Source organism: Dermacentor albipictus, chromosome 2, assembly GCF_038994185.2.
Source record: "Dermacentor albipictus isolate Rhodes 1998 colony chromosome 2, USDA_Dalb.pri_finalv2, whole genome shotgun sequence".
In the NCBI taxonomy this organism is placed as follows: domain Eukaryota; kingdom Metazoa; phylum Arthropoda; class Arachnida; order Ixodida; family Ixodidae; genus Dermacentor; species Dermacentor albipictus.
In genome coordinates, this window is record NC_091822.1 from 132,911,366 (window position 1) to 132,931,875 (window position 20,510).

The following is a 20,510-nucleotide window of genomic DNA, read 5'->3' on the forward strand; positions in this document are numbered from 1 at the left end:
TTTTGTAATAAAACTAATTATCTTAAACAAATTAGGAATCTAATGCACACCCAAGTTCTTAGCTAAAGAAGTAGGCAAGAATCTAATAGGTCTTGCACCCTGGCTCCGATTTTCCGAAGTCAACTTCGCCGCACGGTTCGTAAAGTCAGCTTTGCCGCAATACGGTCGTATTGTGCGGCAAAGCATCAACGTCGCGAACGCAATTTCTTGTTCAATTTTGCTATAAGAAAAGAAGGGGCACATTTGAATCGGGTAGATACCGTAATCAGACATTGTGAGCCACTGGTATTCCTTGAAATTGTTCCTGGGGCAGGCCAAAATAGGCATTTTTGATAGGAGATCACGTGTGTTCAATGCATTCACTGTCCCTTGAGCTGCCAGTACGTCCCAGATGCTGCCAGTAGCCAGGTTGTTACTGAAATCATAATAGGGGCCAGGCGACTGCATGCTGGCTGGTCAAGTTTGACTTATCTGGTGAAGGCCAATTTTAGGACCGAGATAACAAAAGTTTTGGCCCATAGAAATTGATGGGCGCTGGCTGAGACCCTTTGTTGGTATTAATTAACTGAAAAATTGAATTAATGGAGGTGTACTGTATAATCATAAGCGCTGGAATAATACATTTGACCTTTCATTCGATCCCCTGAGCTCTGTATTGGGTTCAGTGGGTCACGTCCAAACAAAAGGTAATGCAATGTCCCAGTCCTGTCAATTATCAAATGATGTTTCCCAAGTATTACGTCTTTTTTTTCACGGTCTCGTGGAAGATGTATTAGAGAGGTTATACTGTATAACTCTTTGACATGCACATGGTGTCACACGAGAGCTTCGGGACGTCTGAAAGATTCTGTGGTGGAGCGGTTGGGAAAAACAGCCGTCCTATTGCCGCTCGCTACCCCTGTGGTGCTTCCGGGAGTGGAGGATGGCAGTTGCCTTCCACGCTGGCGCTCGCACCACTCTAGACAACACCCATGTGACGAATTAGCTCATATGTATAACCACCTATGCTACCTCTGCAGACGTGTTGGTTAATGGCTCTGTTCTGTACGGAATTGCCTATGAAGCAACAGATGCTACCTAAATATTCTCAATGTAACAATATACAGCTTCAAGCATATTATTCCTTTAACAAAGTGGGTAGCTTTCTAAAAGTGTTCGGCTATTTACTTACATTGACAGCCATTGACGATGGTTTCCGCACAATTTTTTCCCTTACCATATAATTCCATTGCAATTTTTGCAGGCACAGAAAGAAGGTTCAGGGCAGTCAGCCGCCAACGCCCATCAGTCTGTGCCAGGTGGCGTTCCTCAACGGCATCAGGCTATGTTTCCAGCATTGAAGCAGAGCATGCCAGCCACGGTTAAGGTGGGTGACGTCGTGGACATTGGTGGGTGGGACAACAGGTGCTTTGTGCAAAAGTTGATGCTTGTGTGCGAAATGAAAAATAAGAAGAACAAACAATGCCAGGTTGGTCTAAGTGCTGGCCATTCTGTATACACTGAAACCTCGTTAAACCGTAGTTGGCCGGCGCTCAGAAAAAGTATGTACTACACAGTAGTACTGCTTAACCGTAACAGCATGAGCAGAGTGTGATGAAAGGGAAAACAACATGCAGTATTTATTCACTTCGCGCGACAAAAGTTATTTCTGTTTGATGCCGTGGGGTCCTAGCAGCGACGACAGCGGCCAGTAACTTATTGAAGCTGCAAGCCAGTTTTTCAGCCAGCCCCCTCTTCTCAGCGAACACTCGCATGGCAGACTCCTTGTTGGCGTTATGTATTCGCCGTGAACGCTCGCAGTAGTGCTGCAAGAGTAGTAGTTGCGCCTTTTTTATTGCGGGGGCTGTTCTCGTTGCGACGATTCCATTGATGAGACTGACGTAATGTGCAGCTTCTGCCACTGTCGGGCCTGAATCGCTCGTGCTGTCACTCTCCGTGTCGTCCTCATTACTGTCGCTAGTTGACACTTCGGCAACAACAGAGGCAACGATGGCGAAAAGTCGAACCTCGTAGCCGACATCTTTTCGCGGCCGCAGCAGCGCTGCCAAGCAACTTTTTTGCATTCCAAATGCCATACACTGTAGTCAACAGTAGAACCCTGTCGTGTGCCAACATCGACTTCGTGTCACATTCGATAGTACATACGAACTATGTGTAATTTTTTTCTATGCTGAGCACCCGGCGTGAACTCTAGTGAACTGCAGTCCTTTAAAGTATGACAAACAGATTTGCATGGTTCTTTTGAGTTCGTTTTAACGGTAATCTAAGTAAATTTACTGGTCTTCTAGTGCACTTAGTCAGTCATCTGTTGCAAATACAGTTGCGAACTGATAAATTGGACGCCGATAGTATAATACTGACATGCTCGGTAATTTGAACAGATTCATGGCACTGCCAATGGCCCCATAGACTTAATGTGTAAAGACGACTGATATTTGGGACAGCCGCAAACTCTACTTTCAATTATTCAGACTTTGTCTGTGGTTGTAGTGTACGCCAACTCTGCCGCCATTATCTCCTCCTCCAACCGCGAGGAGACATCAAGTATCGCCTCAGAGATTACACGTTCTATGTTAATCCCTGCGGCCTTGCCTTTGTCGCAACACTACGTCTCAGAGATTTAACTGCAAGTGCCAATCTTGGAGGCTTTGGCTGAATTATAGGTCACATCAACATCACGATCATCACATCCTATTCCAGCAATTCTGCCCGTGGCGTGCTCTCGCCATTCTGTTTGTCGAGTTCGCCTTTCAGATGGCGTTCCGCTATTCTGTGCTTGTTTGTTTAATTTGCATTCCAGACAGTGCTCTGCTGGCTCCAAAAAGTCTTTCTCGTGAACATATTGATAGTTCGTGTCAAATGGCACCAACGGTGTCCTCGCAGTCCGACTCGGAATGAGTATCGAGTCACAATCCGAACAACTCCACAACTGAAGAGCCTGAACCTGCCACCTACCACAATGTGCTCAAATGCGGACACCATTGATGACCTGCTACGCTGCGGTGTGCCAATTTCTGCCGCCGTTACAGCTGAAGACTTGGCAGATGTCGACAGCGTATTGTTGTTGTATGCCGAACAGATGATAATGAAATTATTTAAGCAAGTTCTCCCACTGGCAAACAGTGACTCTAACTCAGATGATGATGACGCGCCATGTGCTCCAGAGCTTTCACATGCGCACTCGATCTTTTACAATCCTTGCATCAGCGTATAGGGACAGCACAAAACTGGTAGAAATACAGGCGTACTTGGTCGCACGTAAGTTGGAAGTGCGTGGAGCAGCAAATTGTCCACTTATTCCTTGTACGGGGGCCTTAAAATGTAAATAAAATGATCTTTCTGGATACATTCGTTTTTTTTCGGACATTCTATACTTCGGACTTGCATATTTACGTTCCCCGTGGAGTCTGAATTATCGGTCGTTGACTGTACTATAATCACTTTACTCATTCCTTACCATGAGGAAAATTGGTGTTTTTAAAATGATAGCTTTACTAACTGCATCGAGCCGAGTTTTGCCATCGCCAGCAATTTGACCTTCATTTCACCAGAGCTGTGCTGTAGCCTTGGCAACGTGCCTCGTGACTTGTCGCGCTGAGCTCTGCCGCCACTGTCGGCTTGGCGCATGCTGCTGGGTCGCTGCCTGACCACGTGACTCACCGTGTGCCTGGCTAAGAGGACCGCCGCGCTCGCCTAGTCAGTGCGAGCTTGGCCATGGATGAGTGCAAGGCCGGGCCGTTTTCTCAGAGTGTTGTGCGGAAGCAGGAGGCCTTGAGCTGTCATTGCGTCTCACCACCCCGTGGATATCGCCTGGCGAGCTGCTTCATTGGAGAGAGTCAGCAATGCAACAGGCGTCACACCGCCGAGATCAATGTAGCGACCGCGTTTGCACGCTGTTCATTTCTACTTCGACAATGCACATGTTCGCAGCGCCTCTTTGCATGTCTAGTACTTGCGCTTTCCCTGTGGCACCACAGGCATTGCATCGTTGAACGATGCATGTCTACTCAAGCCTGATCACAGTCATGTCTAGCCACTGACCTAGGCACAGCCATAATACCTGACTTAACAATGATTGTATACGGAAGCATAATAATTTCAGCTAAATCAAAGGTTAACCAAGTGAAAGGAAGGCCTAAGCAGGCTAAACCAAGCTTTTGCTTTGCGTATCCAGGGTTAGCAGAGCTAAGCTGCAGTCAATTTTTTGTAGCTTAAGCCAGATATTTTTTCCTGAACCAACTGCTGCACTTATTCTTTTATGTAATACATACACAAAAGGCAGAATGAATGTATTTTCACACGTAAATGTTTTATTAATGAGATATATGTCACAAAAAAGATATAAATTGCCAGAATCAAGAGTGTGGGATAAAATTGAACAAAGTTTGTAAAGACACGGTTGCATCTATTATGAAATATATGTAACAAAAATTATGAGATATAAAAAATGTATTGCTGTCTAATACGCACTGTCTCCAAAAGAATAAAACTGTTTCATTGAACAGGTATTCCATTACAAAAATTTAATTGCAAGGACTACAGTTGAGTGTGCCGGGCTGCAGCTACCATTGTTCTGGGCTGGTTTGCACCATCGCCGTTCTCAGAGTCAAAGTTCAGCGAAAAGCAGCATCCTCAGACTCGCCACTGCTCAATCCATCGATAAAGTCAGCCGCAGATGCAGCGGAATTGCGAAATCTGCGATATATCAAAGTGTGCGTGCCTCTGTTGGAGGCAGCCATTTTAGCTTCCTACTTTGACGACCGTGAAACTTCAGAGCATGTTTAAAAGTTACCGCCTGGAAGGAAAAAAAGCGAACTGCTTAGAAAACAAAAATATAGTTCTCCTCCTTCACGTCCGGTAGTGCAACGTTTCTGTGAGCGGCGCGGAAGGTCTTGAAAGTGGCGTTTCAAACCATCGATAGTGGGCTAACTGCAAAAACGAACGACAAAAATGCTACTGTACTTGGAGTTGAGTGAAAATTCAAGAATCCCAGTGGAGTACCCCACTACAGCATGCCTCATTTCCCCTTCCCCCTTCTTTTTAATAGGTGGCACAACTCAAGAATTCGGAGGTGCAGAGGAGCATTCAGCTGCAGACAGACATTCCAGTGCCTGGATCGCGGACAGTCAGCAAGGTGCGATGCAGCGAGGAGGAGGTGGTGTTCTGGGAACACCTGGTCTCGGGACGAGGAGTAGCCCTTGCTGCTAGCAGGTGAGAGAGGACGCTTTTGAGGAAGGGTAACAGTGAATCTAATCACCTTGCGCTGAGCTGTTGCAGCTGTCAGCAGCCTTGCAGCGTCGCCCATTTTTATGCACCTTCAAGCTAATCATGCGGCTTAGCTTTCAAGTGAAACACAGTCACAGTTGCCTTGTTGTTGGACACACCAAGGTACGGATATTCCATACCAGCAGTATCAGAGAAAACAAGTGATGTGGCAATCACTGATGACAGGAATTCTTGGGGTGAACACAGGAGTGACATATTTGCACTTGGTCACCTGTCATTGCCTTGCATGTCATTAAGTTGTGAGGCCTTTTAATTGAGGTTTGAGTGTCATTTTACAGCGTTATCTATTAAGATTGCTTCATCTGTTTTCTGTGGAGCCCATTGGAAGCAGTACTGTTATTCCGTGTTTATCATCATGTTTCCTTAACGCACATGTCAGTAGACAGGAAAACACTGTGCACCCCAAGGGTTTGACCCTACGTTTGGGATCTGTAAACCATTGTAGTTTTTGTCATGTTTGTGATGTAATTGTTGTGTTTGGTGACACTCATTCTTCTACAGCCCAGTCTTTGTGCTAGTGGGGGTGTAATAAAGCTCTCTGCACGATTGGTCTGCTTGGGCAAGGGTGAAATGTATATAAGTAGAAGCAGCAGTGCGGGACACATGTTTTTCTTGAGGCATTGCTAACTAGGCATTACTGCCTCCAGGAGAAAAAATCATGACACTTGTGTGCGGTTTTTGTTCTTTTATCCCATGGTGACACACACTTCTGGTTCACCGGTGCAGCCATGTGGTGTGTGTGGTGTGTGAAGACCGGACTTTGACGGCCCTGTCGTGCTTAACGGGTGCCAAGCTCATGCCACCACTGTTGCTGTCATGGCCCGTGGCCCACATGTTGTGCAAGGGAAGTTGCCTACTTGTTCTGACGACCCACGGCTCGCTGCACGTCTGGGACCTGGGCAGGCGCATCTGCACGGTGCGGGATGAGTCGGTGGCCCTCCTTTTCCGTGACACGGCGGGAGCCACGCTGCGGGCTTCTAGCATCACGGACGAGGGTCTGCCGCTGTTGACGCTCACGACGGGCAAGTCGTACCTGTTCAGCAAGGACCTGGGCTCGTGGCTACTGCTTACGGGAAGCGAAGATGCCGTGGCGCAATGTTCGGACCACCATGCATCCATGCCAGCCATGGCAGATGGAGTCAAGAGCTCAACGCTGCCCTTGGGATCGCTCCAGCACAACATGTTCAGGTGCGTGTTGGACATTGTTGGTTGATTGACGCTTACAGTTTGAAAAGGCAGTGAACAAAAGATAAGCAAGAGTAAACTAGCAATGAATCTCAACTTTGAGTTGTACCTCAGCTTAAAGTCAAGTTGAGATGAGTTCAGTGCTATGGCTGCCTTGTCTGTGCTTTTATTTTGCACACTGGGCACAGTATAATGAAAAAGTTTCATCTGCTTGACTGTATTGGCAAAGCTTCAAAGGGACCCATTTTCTTGTGATTGAAAGGCAAACTTTGCTGTATAAGAAAACCTTTTCTTGGTTGAGAAGAAATTCTGCGGTTTTTGGATAACTTTAAGGTGAATAAATAACGAGCTAAATCAAGTTCTCACTGATTACAGAGACAAATATACACACCCACTCATGTTTGAACAGATATGTGACTGCTACAGCTACATGAACTAATATACATACTGCTGTGTTACATTCTTAATGTAAATATCAAGTAATAGCAAAGTTTGTTTTGACAGTATTATCTAATGAGCCATTTTTGGCCATGTTTTGCTGCCCTGAGATACGAGCAACCTGCAATCATCTGAGTGACGTTTAACTTATTTGAGTTTGGGATTGAACGGCTTCAGTGTGCATTGGAAACATGGCAGACTGCCGAAAAGCTCTGATACTTGGTTAATTTATCTAGAGCAGTGCTGCATAGCCCAAACCAATGAAGGCCATAACCTACTTGTCATAGAGGCATGCGGGCAAACGTTAGTGGGAAATGTTACATCTTTTGCTTACGAATGAGCGGTCTGCTTAGTGTCACTTAACTGATATGTATCGGAAAAGTGCAAGTTGTTTCAATTGTAGATTATGCACCAATAATGTGGTCTAGGCATCGGTAACTTCATACGTACTGTGGTCATGTGCTTATCTGCTCTCAAAAGAGATCCTGTGCATCACACTCTTTTTGTTTCTAATGTTGTCCGTGATGCTGCCAACGTTTCAGATTGTGCATTCTGTGGGCAGCAAGATTGTCGTTTTCTTCCTCGTATGGCAGTGCTTTTGTGTGCAGCACCAGGACTCCATAAACGTCTAAAACTGCCCGCGGGACGCTAAATATGTGCTCACAGGGCCGCATGCAACCTGCGGGCTGTATGTTATTCAGCCGTGAAGTAAAGCTTTGAATAATTAGGAATTTAGGGTCGTCTTGCGTCCATGTGTCCTCCTGCAGGGTGCCCCAGAGGGCCAAGTCGGTGTTCCATGCTGGCCCTTCCCTGCAGCAGGCTGGCACACTGAGTTTCCTGGACGGCCAGATTGCCGCATCTTTGGCTCTGCGATCGTCTACCGAGTACCGATTCTGGACACTCACATTGGCACGGTACCTTGTCACCGAGGGTGAGCACTCTGGCATGGCAACTCTATGAAAAGGATTGTGGGGAAGCACTGTGTAGTATTTGCTGCACCCAGTGCTCTACTGTGACACTGCGGTGGAACTAGCGCCAGCTGCAGTAGCCCACTTGCTATGATGTTGTGCTGCTGAGCTCAAGCTCACAAGTTCGTTGGCCAAAAGGGGCCTGCGTGGATTTAAGGACACTGGGTGGTCAAAATTAATCCAGAATCCCCCCCACTATGGCATGCCTGATAATGAGGTCATGGTTTGGCACATAAAATCTCACAGTTTAACTTAATTTCAGCTGAACTAGCCACGGTCAGGTTTGTTGTTAAAGCACATGTGTTTTAAATCTAGTTAATGATAGTTAACAATAACTCATTCTTTGGCATAATTTTTAGTCCAGTGTTGTCACGAGTCAGATTATGCAGTTGTGAACCTCCATTTAACATAGATATAACTGATTATTGGATATAATGAAATAAATTTCAAATGTTTGTTGCCAGTATGGGCATGTAACGAATGTATGCTTATAAAAAATATGTAATACAGCCGAATCTCGACAATTTGAACTCGAAGGTGCCCGAAAATTTGTTCGTATTAAAAGAAGCTCGAAATAAAGAAAGCTAATTAAAGGGAGGACTTACCTGCTGTGGCACATGTGCACCGAGCTAACACATGAGTGGGAAGCTGCACAAGATTTATTCACACGTATTTAGAAATTACAGTCAGGTGTATTGATGCTCGTACTGCGATAGGAGGCGGCGGGTGCACGCGTGTGTAATAAAAGGAAACATATGTCCCGTGACAATTGCCCCTTGGAACTTTTGGCATGCTTCACCGCGTAAGAGTGGTGTACTGGGGCGAAGTTGACTTTCGGGAACGAGCATTATGCAACGCGCCGTGTATTGCGCGCTCCAAAGACATTGGCGAGGATTACAAAGGCCGAGTCGGCACCATTGCTAACAGCGGCGAATTGTTTCTATGAAAAACATGGCACGGAACAGCAAAAATATTGGTAGTGAACGTCGAAGTAGCTAGGCCTAGCATTGCCGTGGTGTGGCTACGGCTGCCAGCGGATCAGCGTGCGAGAGTGCCGGCTCGAGGCGACGCGGTAATCAAAATCGCGGTGGTGATGGCTTCGAATAATGCCGTTTCACACCTGCGGCCATGGCAAAAGCCCAGGAAGTCTGATGGCAAAAGTTTTCTGCGTCTGAAATTTCAGATGTTCTTATATATTGACTCTTTGGGGTACCTGCCGGTGCCGTGACACTAACAGAAGTCAGTAACCCATCACGAATAGAAGTAATCGGTGATGCGCACCTGCACATGCCTGTGCACAAATTTCTGACACGGCTCTTTTTTTTTTTTTCTGCACGCTGCATTGAGAAATCTCTCCTAAGCTTTTCCTCTGTGGCGGGGTCAGAAGAATGCTAGTCAGAGGCGCTGCCGTGTGATTTGGCGCATTGCTGAGAGCATTGCCGGAGCTGAGTATGTTCGAATTAATCGTCGCAAATGCTTGCATGTTCGAATTACTGGGCTTTTTCGCCCATTGGAATACACATAGCTTTGACGGAACAACAGCATCAGTTCAAATAAACCGAAAATTCTAATTAAGCATGTTTGAATTAACAAGATTCAACTGTATAATAAAAATATTATCGTTGCGTATGCCGCTTTGTTGTAATAAAGTTTGACTGAATGTGTATGTTGCACTCTGTGATAACCATGCTCTTATCATAGCTGAAATTGTAATCGCAACATGTGCATGTGCCCAGACGCTGCGTCAAACATCTTTGACAGGAATAACGCTGAAACTACATGTGAAACATGTTGTAGTGAAACACATTGTACACGTCCAGCTGTGCCGCTGGACACATACAATGAAGTACAGTAGTCCTGCATTATAAGTAAGTCAGCGGGACGGCGAAAAAATTCGTTATAAGCGGTAATTAAATATAACCGACCACTCGGAAAAAGCTATAGCAGTCAAGCTGTAATTGTGCTAGAGCTGCGAAGAAGTCAAAATACAATGTATTCAAAACTTTATTCAGGTGCAAATAAGGCAGTGAACCTTGGCTATCTCATGTTCTTGCCGGGCGTGAGCAACCTCTGCTCTAATTTGACCAAGCATTGCATGAAGCCGTGGTCGGCGACCTTATTTCGCAGCAGGTGTAGGTACTCCCGTGTCTGCACCATAGTTTGCACTTCACGTGGCTCTTCGTCATCGTTGGGGCCACCAACAGTGTCAATTAGTATCTCCGCATCCGTCACTGGGGCAACCACGAGAGCAGCACCGCCAGCCAACGTGAATGTCTTGAAGTCACCGCCTTCTACCTCTTGGCTAGCAATTTTAGGAACAGCCTTGTACAGATCACTGCAAGTCCAGTCATCGTCAGGCTGGTCATTGTCAGGATCGCTGACGATGGCGCGGGAAAAAGCTGGTATGCGCAAAGCAGTTGGCGACCGTCAAAGGTGCGAGTTCTTTCCATTAAAACTTCAGCAAATGGATCACACTAAGCAAATCAATGTTGTACCTCTTGCTGGCGTCATACGCTGTAAGCATGTGCTGCAAAAGAACCTTGCGGTACTGCTTCCGAGTGGTCTCAACGATGCCCTGATCCATCGGTTGCAGTACCGCAGTTGTGTTTGCAGGCAAACATTCCACAGCAATCACCTTGAGGTTGTCGATCTTCCCATGGCTCGGACAATTGTCAATTGTGAAAAGCACTTGCTGATTCTTTGCGTCGTACCGTCCATCCAGAAGGCACACCTGGTCTTTACAAATAGCTGCAGTCATCCATGCTCTCTTGTTACTTAGGTAGATGCATTCCTTGGGAATAGTAGCGTTTCGGAAGCACCGCGGCTTTTCCTACTTTCCCAGTATTAGCAAGGGAAGGGATGCCATGGCTCGAGTCTAAGGTTGCGTTTGTAGTGCCGAAAAAATGATTAGCCGCCCATTGTGGGTACGCAGTGTGATTGTGAAAACAGAATTGTTTTGCCGTGGAGGCTTTGCGTGATCACTGGGCAATTTTTTCCTGAAGTGTGCAGCCGTGAAGTTTGCAAAACAAGAGTTTTTCGACGCACTTTTGTCGACGCTACTGTGCTATTTCTACAGCTTGAGTGTCGGTGTTTGCGCACTGTCTTGTCCGTGCCATTGACAAATGTCTAGGAACAAAATTCTATGCCCCTTCCATGCAGTTGGGGACCATTTGTGTAAAGGTGGATGGGGCGAATTGAGCATGACTGGCCTGAGAAAATTGCCAGGGAAACACCAGCTTGTGTTCACCCGCAATGTTGACAGCTTCACTTGCCACTGGCGACGCACGGATTTTTCGTGTTTTCAGCAAGTTATTAGTTGATTTGTACTGTTAAAAGTGCAACGAACCTAGGGACGTGTTTTATTGCGATGCAGGCCGATTATGGTGAGCGGCGAGCAGATTTCTAGACCGGCTTCCCCAAAGTCGTCTTCCCGATTTGTTAATGTGGCTCCTCGCGTCGAACATGGCATTTATAATTGGAGGGCACTTATTTCGTGCTTTTCGGCACGTTTCAGTTCCAGAAAGTGCTCTTTAAAGCAGTAAAGCTTTGCCCATCGAGCGCACCCTGTGGAATGCTGTGGTACATGTCTGCCCGTGGTCTTTTGGCCACTTTTCGGCATCCAAGAGACCGTGGTATTCCGGCACCGCAAAGCGTTGGGAAAACTTTATTTTCGCGTGGATTCTATCACGGGGCACCAGTGATGCGATTGCGAACGAGTTTAGCGGTTTGGGCGCGCTGCCTCATGGAATTTGACAGCTTCCATTCACTCCGCAGTAAACAGCTGAGAGCACTTGGCACTTGTTGGTACCCATTACTAGGCGGTCATCGGTCGTGGGTTTGGTGCTTTTGTGGCCTGTTCTGTGCCTGCATGAGACTAACTCATCGGTGGTGTTAATTTGACATTGCATGCACAAAAAGTCACCGCCGCCAAGCGGTGGCAATGCCTCCGCTTGCTACTTCACTCTAAGCAAGTCAAGCTCTTTGTGCGGTTTGAGTAATGTGGCTTAATATGGATGCATTTGGGTCTGGACAGGAAGAAGTTTCGAATACAGTGATATTTTGAGTAAAGTGATTTCTTTGTAATTAGGGATTACTGTGTATGTATAAACTGATTCCTTAGGCGAAAGGAGAATACGTCTTCTCTAGTAAGGATGCATTTGGACATCCTTTATTCAGACACCTATGCAGATGCCAATCGTGGCTTCACCTACTCTGGTTGTTTGCGCTGTCAGAGGCTGAAAATGTAAATGGGGTTCAATGGCACTTGGCAGGCCTTACTGCTTTTTTTTTATAAGGTGGCTTTAACCCCAGCCCACTAGCAAAATATTAAACTGCACTGCTCAGTTAAGACGACCTTTAGGTTGATAAAACTACTTGTACAAGTGCTTGGCAGAAGAAAATGGTTGCAGTTGTGACCTGTGTTGAATCATGCTTTGGCATAGGCACAACCCTGTATTGTAGTTAAACTTGAAGCTTAGCAGTGCACTGAGGGGTGACAGTCCTTTCTGCACACGTGCATTCTGTCAGTTCTATCACATTACAAATGTGGCTTCAGGTTGCACACTTGCTCAATTTTCTGCGTACATAAATATGTTTAGAAAGACAAGGTAAAGAAGACACATAGTTCAGGACATGTGAGAATGCTGTTCTCTTTCCATTTTAGTGCTTGTGGGCTTGTTAAACCTCCTCGATCCAACTAGTGGCTCAACAAAGACATGTGTAATGAGGAGACGTTGGATTACAGAGTTGCTATATTATGTGACTGTTTTTCTCATACAATTCACCCCTTGTTCCAGGTTTGGAAGGGAGGCTGAAAGATCTCTGCACCCAATTTCTTGGACCTATTGGTGGCAACTCACAGTCATGGGAGCCCTCTGTACTGGTATGCATACAGCTCTGTCTATCCCGTCAAAGTAAGAGAAGCACTTGATAAAGGAAAGTGACGTTCATCGCTCCTGTCAGGGTGGCAAAAATATGGTAGCGAGAAACAGACATTGATAAAAATAAAAGCGTTCTGAATTTTGCAAGTCAGTTCTGTGGAATCCTATAAGGTGGAGGAATGTCATAAAAGGGAAAAATTGTAATTTTTTCGAATGTAGCATGAAACTACAAAGGAATCTCAGATGGGTTTCCCACTTTGCAGTTGAGGAAAAAATTCGCCCTGCTGCAGGATTCGAAACCAGGACCAACGCCTTCCCAGGGCAGTCATTCTACCATCTGAACTAACCAGGAGGCTAGCAGATCGCAGCCTGTGGGCGAATTAATCGACAACTCGAAGCACAGGGACACAGAATATGGCTAATCAGCTCTGTAGAATCCCGCAAGGTGGAGAGAGTATCATGAAAGGGAACAATTGGATCATCCAACCGAATGTAGCACGAAACTACAATTTCTGCAAATGTTTTTTTCATATCATGGTTACATTGGAAATGCATTCTTGCCACAGTTTAATGAAAAGGGGTCCTGAACCACCCTTCAGGCCTCGTTAAGAAAACAGTCCGTGGATAGCATACGCTGCTGCGAACATTTTAGCCAAGTTTTATGGTCGTGGGCGGCCCATGGAGCTCGCAAGCGGAGCGCATTGTCACCTTTTTCACAAAAGCTCTCTTTTCAACAGAAGCCTGCTCCTCCCTCTTTACGGGTTGCTTTACTTCGTAGTACAGCAGATTCCCATACGCAGGTGCTATTGGTCAATAGCTGACATCAGTCAAAAAGGGTGTTTGGATCAGTGTACTTCTTACTGTTACTGTGTATATTTATTGACACAGTTTAGTAAACAGGCTGAAGCAAGCGAAAACCTGTTTTTGGATTTCGATAATAATTATGTAGTTCCAGAAGAAGCTGGCCATTGTCTGCTTAAGCCTGGCCACGGCTGCCCGTGTAGGAATTAAACTTTAACCGCCCTGATTATTGGTGTCGTAGCTGTCGGGTCTAGCTAATTTCGGTTAGTTTTGAGCACTCAGTTAGCCTCGAACCATGCGGAACTCAGACCACACGAATGCTTGCCAGAGTGCGGTCACTCTTGGCTGCTCCTGGTTAGATTCCTTGGCAAACTTGTTTCATATTGAGCTATTGATAGCACTACAATATGCACAAGTTGGTTGTGGCTACTATGTGTTGGTCAAGCTGGTGCAGGACAAAGCCAGTCCATACAACGTAGCACGGCCAGACTGGATCATACGAATGCGAGTGTGCGCTCAAGCCGTGTCATGCACATAGCAAATGCTGCAAATACGCACTACAGTTGCACGTAGCTGCAGTCTGCTGTGTAGTGTAGATAACGCAGCTGCAGCGAGGCGCTGCGATGAGTTTGCTGGCTGAGCGCATTGTGGCTCTATGAGAACAACCGCATTTGACGTGTCATAGTTGCGAAAATTGGAAATTGTGGTGTCTGCGTGAACACTTAAAATCAGATTTGAACTGCTCACCATGGTGACATTCAGTAGACGGAGCGTTGTGGTCATGTCCCGCTCCGCCATAGCCTTCGCAGTGCAAGGCATTGAAGAAGGAGTAGAAGCACCGCTACAGGGGCGTTTGATTGACAATAACGGCTCTTCTACTGAACGTATTGAAGTACTCTTTGTAGCAAAGTATTTCTGAAATGGTACATTTTAATTTTAAATGCGTTTCTTGATTGATGAAAAGGCCCCTTGAACTTATTTTGCATGTCTGTATTGACTTGACAAAACCTGTGAGCGTAGTGTACATAATCAGTGGCCTATTTTAGAAGAAAATGAACGAAAATGGTGGAGAGAAGCTTTGATGTCTTAGAGAACTCCAGTCAGAAGCATCAGGCACAACTCTCGTGTTTTGTGGTTAAAGGATGTTCGGTGCAGGCTCTCAGTCAGCGTGGTTTGTGTAGCATCTGCAAAAGGCTCCATGTTGAGGAGAGCAGAGCTGGTTAGTTTTCAAAACATCTGCACCCACTGCAATAACTGCATTGGCTACATTGACTTGGGGAGTAGTGGCATAGCCAACAAGCCTAATATATTTCACATCATTAGCAACAGGGGGTGCAACTTTTACATGGCACATACATTTGTGAAGGCTTATTTCAAAAATGTTTTTCTTTTTAATCTCCTTTTTCATCTTGCTTTCGTGAGTCCGGGTTGGGAGGTTCACCTTTTATTCGTTGTCAGTTTGTGTGCAGTAACATTCAGTGATCACATTGTCTACGTGCTGTCGTAGCTTTTCACTGTCTCTTGAGGGGTTGTAGTAGTAATAAATATAATTTGGACCATGCTTCTCGCAGGGCTTGGACAAGCGTGGCCTTCTCCAAGAAGTGTTGCCCTTCCTGGCTTCAAACTTGCGGCTTCAACGACTCTTCACCGAGTTCAAAGAACAGTTGGACATGGCTGCCAATGAGAGCCTGCTGCCAAATGGTTGATCTACAACCTGCAATGCTAGACATTATTCACTCTCACCTGTCAGGCCTATAGCACAAACTGAAAAAACTCTAGCACGAATGGGGAAAGCTCTCGTAGTGGAGCTGTGACGTCAACCCCCGCAGCCTTCCCTTTAGCAGTGCGTGTACCAGAATCTTGAACCTTTCGGCGCAGCTGTCTCGTCATTGCCTGTTTGCTATGGCTGCAGTGAAGAGAAGAGGAAATCGTGGTTTTGAGATTTCTGAAATGCATGTGAGAAGTACTGTCTGAGAAGCCTATTTTAATTGTGGTGCACCGGTGACTGCTGTTGAGGTGTTTCTTAGCAAACCGTGCCAGGATTTCAATGCAGTGACGACATCGCCTTGCCCTCGCCGGTGTGCCAAGACCAGTGTGGAAGAACAAGAAAGACATTGTTCATGTGATTTCCAAAGTTTGCATGGGAAGTTGTTGTGGTCTTAATATTTTTACCAGCTGCATCGTATCAATCTGTCACTTTCGGACATTCGCAGCGTACAAACAATTTATTTCTCTCTATAGTCTCATTGTTAAGCCACATTATGTTTCGCGTTAAGCGCTTTCGGGGTGCAGGCGTGTTGGAACTCAGCTGTAACAACAGTATCGGTGTGCGTGCCATGCAGTGTCACCGACATGCATAGAAGGACTGTATCAAGCTTTGTGAAACAGATATGTAGTGTTGAATACTGTGCACACTGAAATTGGAGCCTGGTACTGTGACCGAATCCAAATTGAGGCGCTCGTTATTCCTGGCACGAGAATGCCGTTGCTGTGGTTATTTATGCACAATACACCATGGACTCAGTTCCTGCTAGGTCGCATTACTGCGTTACTTGCAGTTCGTCAAATGGAGGGCAACACCACACCATGACTGAAAAGCTCCCTGTGCTTCAACAGCACTAGTCAGCAATTCCTGCACTATTATTTTGTAAACAGCCACTGGTAGCAGAGGAGGGTTTTTCAACTGACTCTTTACCCTAAATTAATCAAAATTAGCACTCGGTTGATTACATCAAGCTACTCCTCACTATAGTGGTTACTGCGGAGCATTATTGAAGAGATATGACTATCTCAAGCAGCTCCTTATCTCATGCGGTCAACGATTATTACTGAAGCAGAGCGACTATCTCAAGCAAATCCTCTTTGAAGGACTTTTAGGAGCACTGCTGAAACAAGTTGCTCAGGAGCATTACTTAAGTGATGCAACTATCTCAAGCAACTGCACAACTCAAGAGCTGCCAAGAAGCACTACTGAAGCAGAGTGACTATCTCAAGCAACTGATCTTTGAAAGAGCCTGGGGAGCCTTGCTGACGCAAGGTGCTGAGGAGCATTGCTGAGGAGCATTGCTGAAGTGATATGACTATCTCAAACAACTTTTTGTCACAGGAATTGCTGGGAAGCATTGCTGAAGCAGAGTGATTACTTTAGTTTAGGAATGGCACAGCCTTTTATGCCTAAGGGACGGGGTTGAGTTGAGGCACGTGCGTGGATGTGAGAGTTCAATTGCAGCACTGTGTTCCATCCACTTTTGGTGTCCACGGTACAGTTGCATGACCCCAAACGTGTGAGTGCAGGCACTTCTTTTAATTTTGTTTTTGTGTGTTACGTCTTAGTGAATTTCTGAACCTGTGTGTTTTATATTGTCCCTTCGAATCTGAAGTAGAGGTCCTGTACTATTCTAAATACCATGAGAACATTTGCCGCACAGGCCATTTCACAGCGTAGACGTTCAGTTCTTCCCGCTCACGTACTTTCCTCAGTGCTAACCAAAACATTGTTTATGCCTCTCTCATTGCTGTGCTGTTCGTATTGATGTTAACACTTTGTCCTTGGAAGCCTATCCTTACCGTTGAGTTCGAGATGATGATGCTATTTTTGTTTCGGTTCTTGCAGCTTATTGCTGATCTTGCCATTTCTTGGCACTACGGGCAACTAAGAGTTTGCGTTGAAAAGAGTAAGGATGGATGCTTTCTTTAATTTGAATATCGTATTTACAGGAAATCATGTAGGGGCACTATATAAACTTGGAATTCTTTGGCAGATGTTAAACCACAGAATCGAAGGTACATGTGACGAAATAGATGTTGAGGAAGTGGGTTAGAAATAATAGGCAAAGTTATTGAAAACGTCTCCCTTTTCTTTTTTCCTTGTTTTGGTTTTCATAAGTTTATGTTACTGTTGAAATGCTTCATTTTGGTGGCATTCTGCAAAAGAAAGCTTTGCGACACAATGCACATGCACGTACGTTCAGGCAGCAAGGAGCAATTGTGTTCACCTAGGTGTTTTGCATCAGTTAGAAAATTGATCTATTAATAAATTAGCATAAGCACTGTAGTGTAAAACATAGAGGTTTATAGTAGCTAATGCATTGGTGAGATAGGTTTATCCATTAGTTATTAGTTTTACTAGAGTTAATACTTTCGCATAATACTGTGGCAGAAACGGAAACAGCTGCAACATTGGTACCAGTCGGTGACATGTTATTTAGACGAGAACATGCTGGAACATTCTTTTGTGCGACATTTCCTGGCTGGGAAAAGTGTTTAATATTATGAATTACGCATTATTGCAAACTGATTGTGCCAGCAAGTAAGGATACACAGCCGCAGAATGTCATACAGTCAAAGCACACTGTAATTGAAGTCACAGCTGACATGGAAATGCCCTTGTGATAGCATATTCAGTGCCTGCTAATACTGATGACAAAATTTCTGTATTTACTTTCTTACATACAATAATTTGTTACATCCAACAAATTGTTATATCCGTGTTCATTATGTTGAGACTGGAAGGTCCAAGCAGTTTGGTTGAGCACAGTGTGATGAGGTGTCGCCACCAGCGCTGCTGGTCATGGCTTTGCCCTGGTATTGCAGTAAAAGGGCAATGCTGAAATGTATGTGTGGTGGCTAAAACGCTCTGTGCGTGGTACAGGCGTAGCTTGAACATTTATGTGAAGCTACCGCATGACGTCCCGCAATGTCAGGCTGGACCAATGCCAATGGGAAATCTTTCTTACTGAATCAATTGAATCTGTTCGCAATTTATTAACAAATTTTATAAACGCAGAACAGCTGGTTTTTTAATGATTTCTCTGGTCTGTACAACATTTTAGATGGTGGCACATCCATAGACAAAGCAGTGTCTGGCAACCTGTCATCTCAGCTCAGTTTCTTGTATTTATACTATGTATGTATAATACTGGCAGTTTGCAATTGTGCGCAGTTTGTGAGAGAACTATGCACTGGCCGTAACTTTTTCGTGGCAACAATTTTAGGAAAAAGCAAAAGTTCATATAGACGGCAGCATGTTTTATTCACTGGTAGTTCTGTCTAAATTGTATGTGCAGTGTACTGGCCTACGTTGTTCACTTTTTCTGCAACAATGTTTTCAAATTTGAGAGCACTGACTTTTTCTGAAAAGAATGTTATTGAAGCTGGGCCGAAATATTAAATGCAAGAGATATGAAATTAGTATAAATCTTCGTCTTGATAGACACTCTAGCGAGCCAAAGGTTGTAATGTTCACATATTCCATATATATATTCCATATATTATATGGAATATGTTCCATATTCGCATTTGTTTAAAAAAAAGTTGTGAAGGCTCATTGACAGCGTAAGCAGTCAATTGCATTAGTGTCGTGAAATACCTGCTTACCGTGAGCTACACTCTGCCAAAAGGTATTTTGCTAATGTTGGTGTGTGCAAGTATAGCACGCATGGTGCAATTGTTGAGACATAGTAACTAGCTGCCTGGCATTCATGCGAAATGCAAGAGCTTAGAAGCAGATAGCCCGCAGCACATCTTATGTGCACGCATGCTGGTACACAGTGGGAACACAGTTCAAATTGAAGTATTTCTTAAGTGTTCATCGGTTAACAATGCACATCACACAGTTCAGTGTCGCAAATTTAAGACAGTATGTGTAGGTGCATACCTGAGTTACGAGAGAAGTGTTGCTTTCCTCTCTGGAATGTTTGCAGGAGTGGATGCCTGAGTGCCGGCTTTAATGTACAAAGTTTGACTAAAACTTCTGCCATATTGGCAGGTTACTTTTGAGGGTGGTTAAAGATACTGGGCACTTCAGGACTGTACATAAACTTGCTTGAAAGACTTTTTGCAGGAAAGTGTTTGAATTGTACTTCATTGTATTCGGGCGTCAAGTATGCAATGAAATCCACTGCACTTAATGAAATGGTCTATCTCCCTTGCAAGGGTAGCTAGTTTATTACCTTGCTTCCACATTGTATTGCTAGTGCTACTACTACTACCGCTACTACTACTGGCCCTGGTACCAGTGCCAGCAGTAGTAGGTTTTAGGTATTTCTCAGTAAAAAAAAGAAAAAAAAATATATATAGTGTCACACATAGCCTTCAATTATCATAATTTTAGTTCTGAACAGGTTAAAATGAATGAAATGCTGATAGTATCAGTTCTGCATATTGATTGACATAGCCAATTGCTGATTGATGTGATTAGTACGGCAGGACATTTTACCTAGCAGGGATGTAGCAATGCAATGCTTTTCGTGCAGGGGCAGTGGTATAGCTCTGCAGTGGAAGTTACCTTGTGGGACAAGCTCAATACTGGTGGAGGAGTGTGTAAATCGCAACCACTGCATTGTAATATTTTGGCAAAGAAAGTGTATATGTGCATGAAGCAACTTGGCTCGAAAACTGCCCGTGTCATTTTGTAAATAGAGGAAAAAGAAAAAGGCTCTTTTTTTAAAGTCATTCATTTTGTTGTTTTCTTTTTCTTGTTCCTTTTTTTTTTCACCCTTGGGCGCATCATCTGTATTTATAGTGGTCATACCAGCATGAGTGTTTTCTACTTTTTTTCTTTTGTTGATTCATATTTTGTTTTGATATTTGCCCCTTTGCTATGTATATTTCGCATTTTGGGTGATATAGTGTTTTACCTTTGTTACCGCCCACCCTCTTTTTCGTTTACAACCATCGCTATTTGCATCGTAAAAAAAACAAATAAATTTGTATAAAACCTCTAGCAACCTGGCTGCTGTTATCTTGGATAAGCGTTAACAGGGAAACATTACAATTTCTCTGAGGTATTTCCATCATCAGTATGTAGCAGAGCATGATGCTCAAAGCATTATTCTGTGCAAATCAAGTTAGAGCCCATCCTCATGTGGCAAAAGTTGCGTGTTGAAAACTTCTGAATTATTGAAACTTCAAAATATGTGTTCTTGCTCTCTGAATTTGCATACATACACTA

General features: G+C 44.7%; 1 protein-coding gene across 1 annotated transcript in view; it reads left to right on the top strand.

Annotated features, from left to right (window-relative positions):
• The window catches only part of Hira (histone cell cycle regulator-like protein), a 59,803-nt gene extending 39,521 nt beyond the window's left edge, over positions 1-20,282 (top strand). The window contains exons 18-23 of the mRNA XM_065451516.1: positions 1,244-1,366; positions 5,048-5,211; positions 6,013-6,474; positions 7,677-7,840; positions 12,674-12,759; positions 15,130-20,282. Of these exons, the coding sequence (XP_065307588.1) occupies positions 1,244-1,366; positions 5,048-5,211; positions 6,013-6,474; positions 7,677-7,840; positions 12,674-12,759; positions 15,130-15,264 (1,134 nt within the window). The 3' untranslated portion in view covers positions 15,265-20,282. The remainder of the gene's footprint in view (positions 1-1,243; positions 1,367-5,047; positions 5,212-6,012; positions 6,475-7,676; positions 7,841-12,673; positions 12,760-15,129) is intronic.
• Positions 20,283-20,510: the final 228 nt, after the last annotated feature.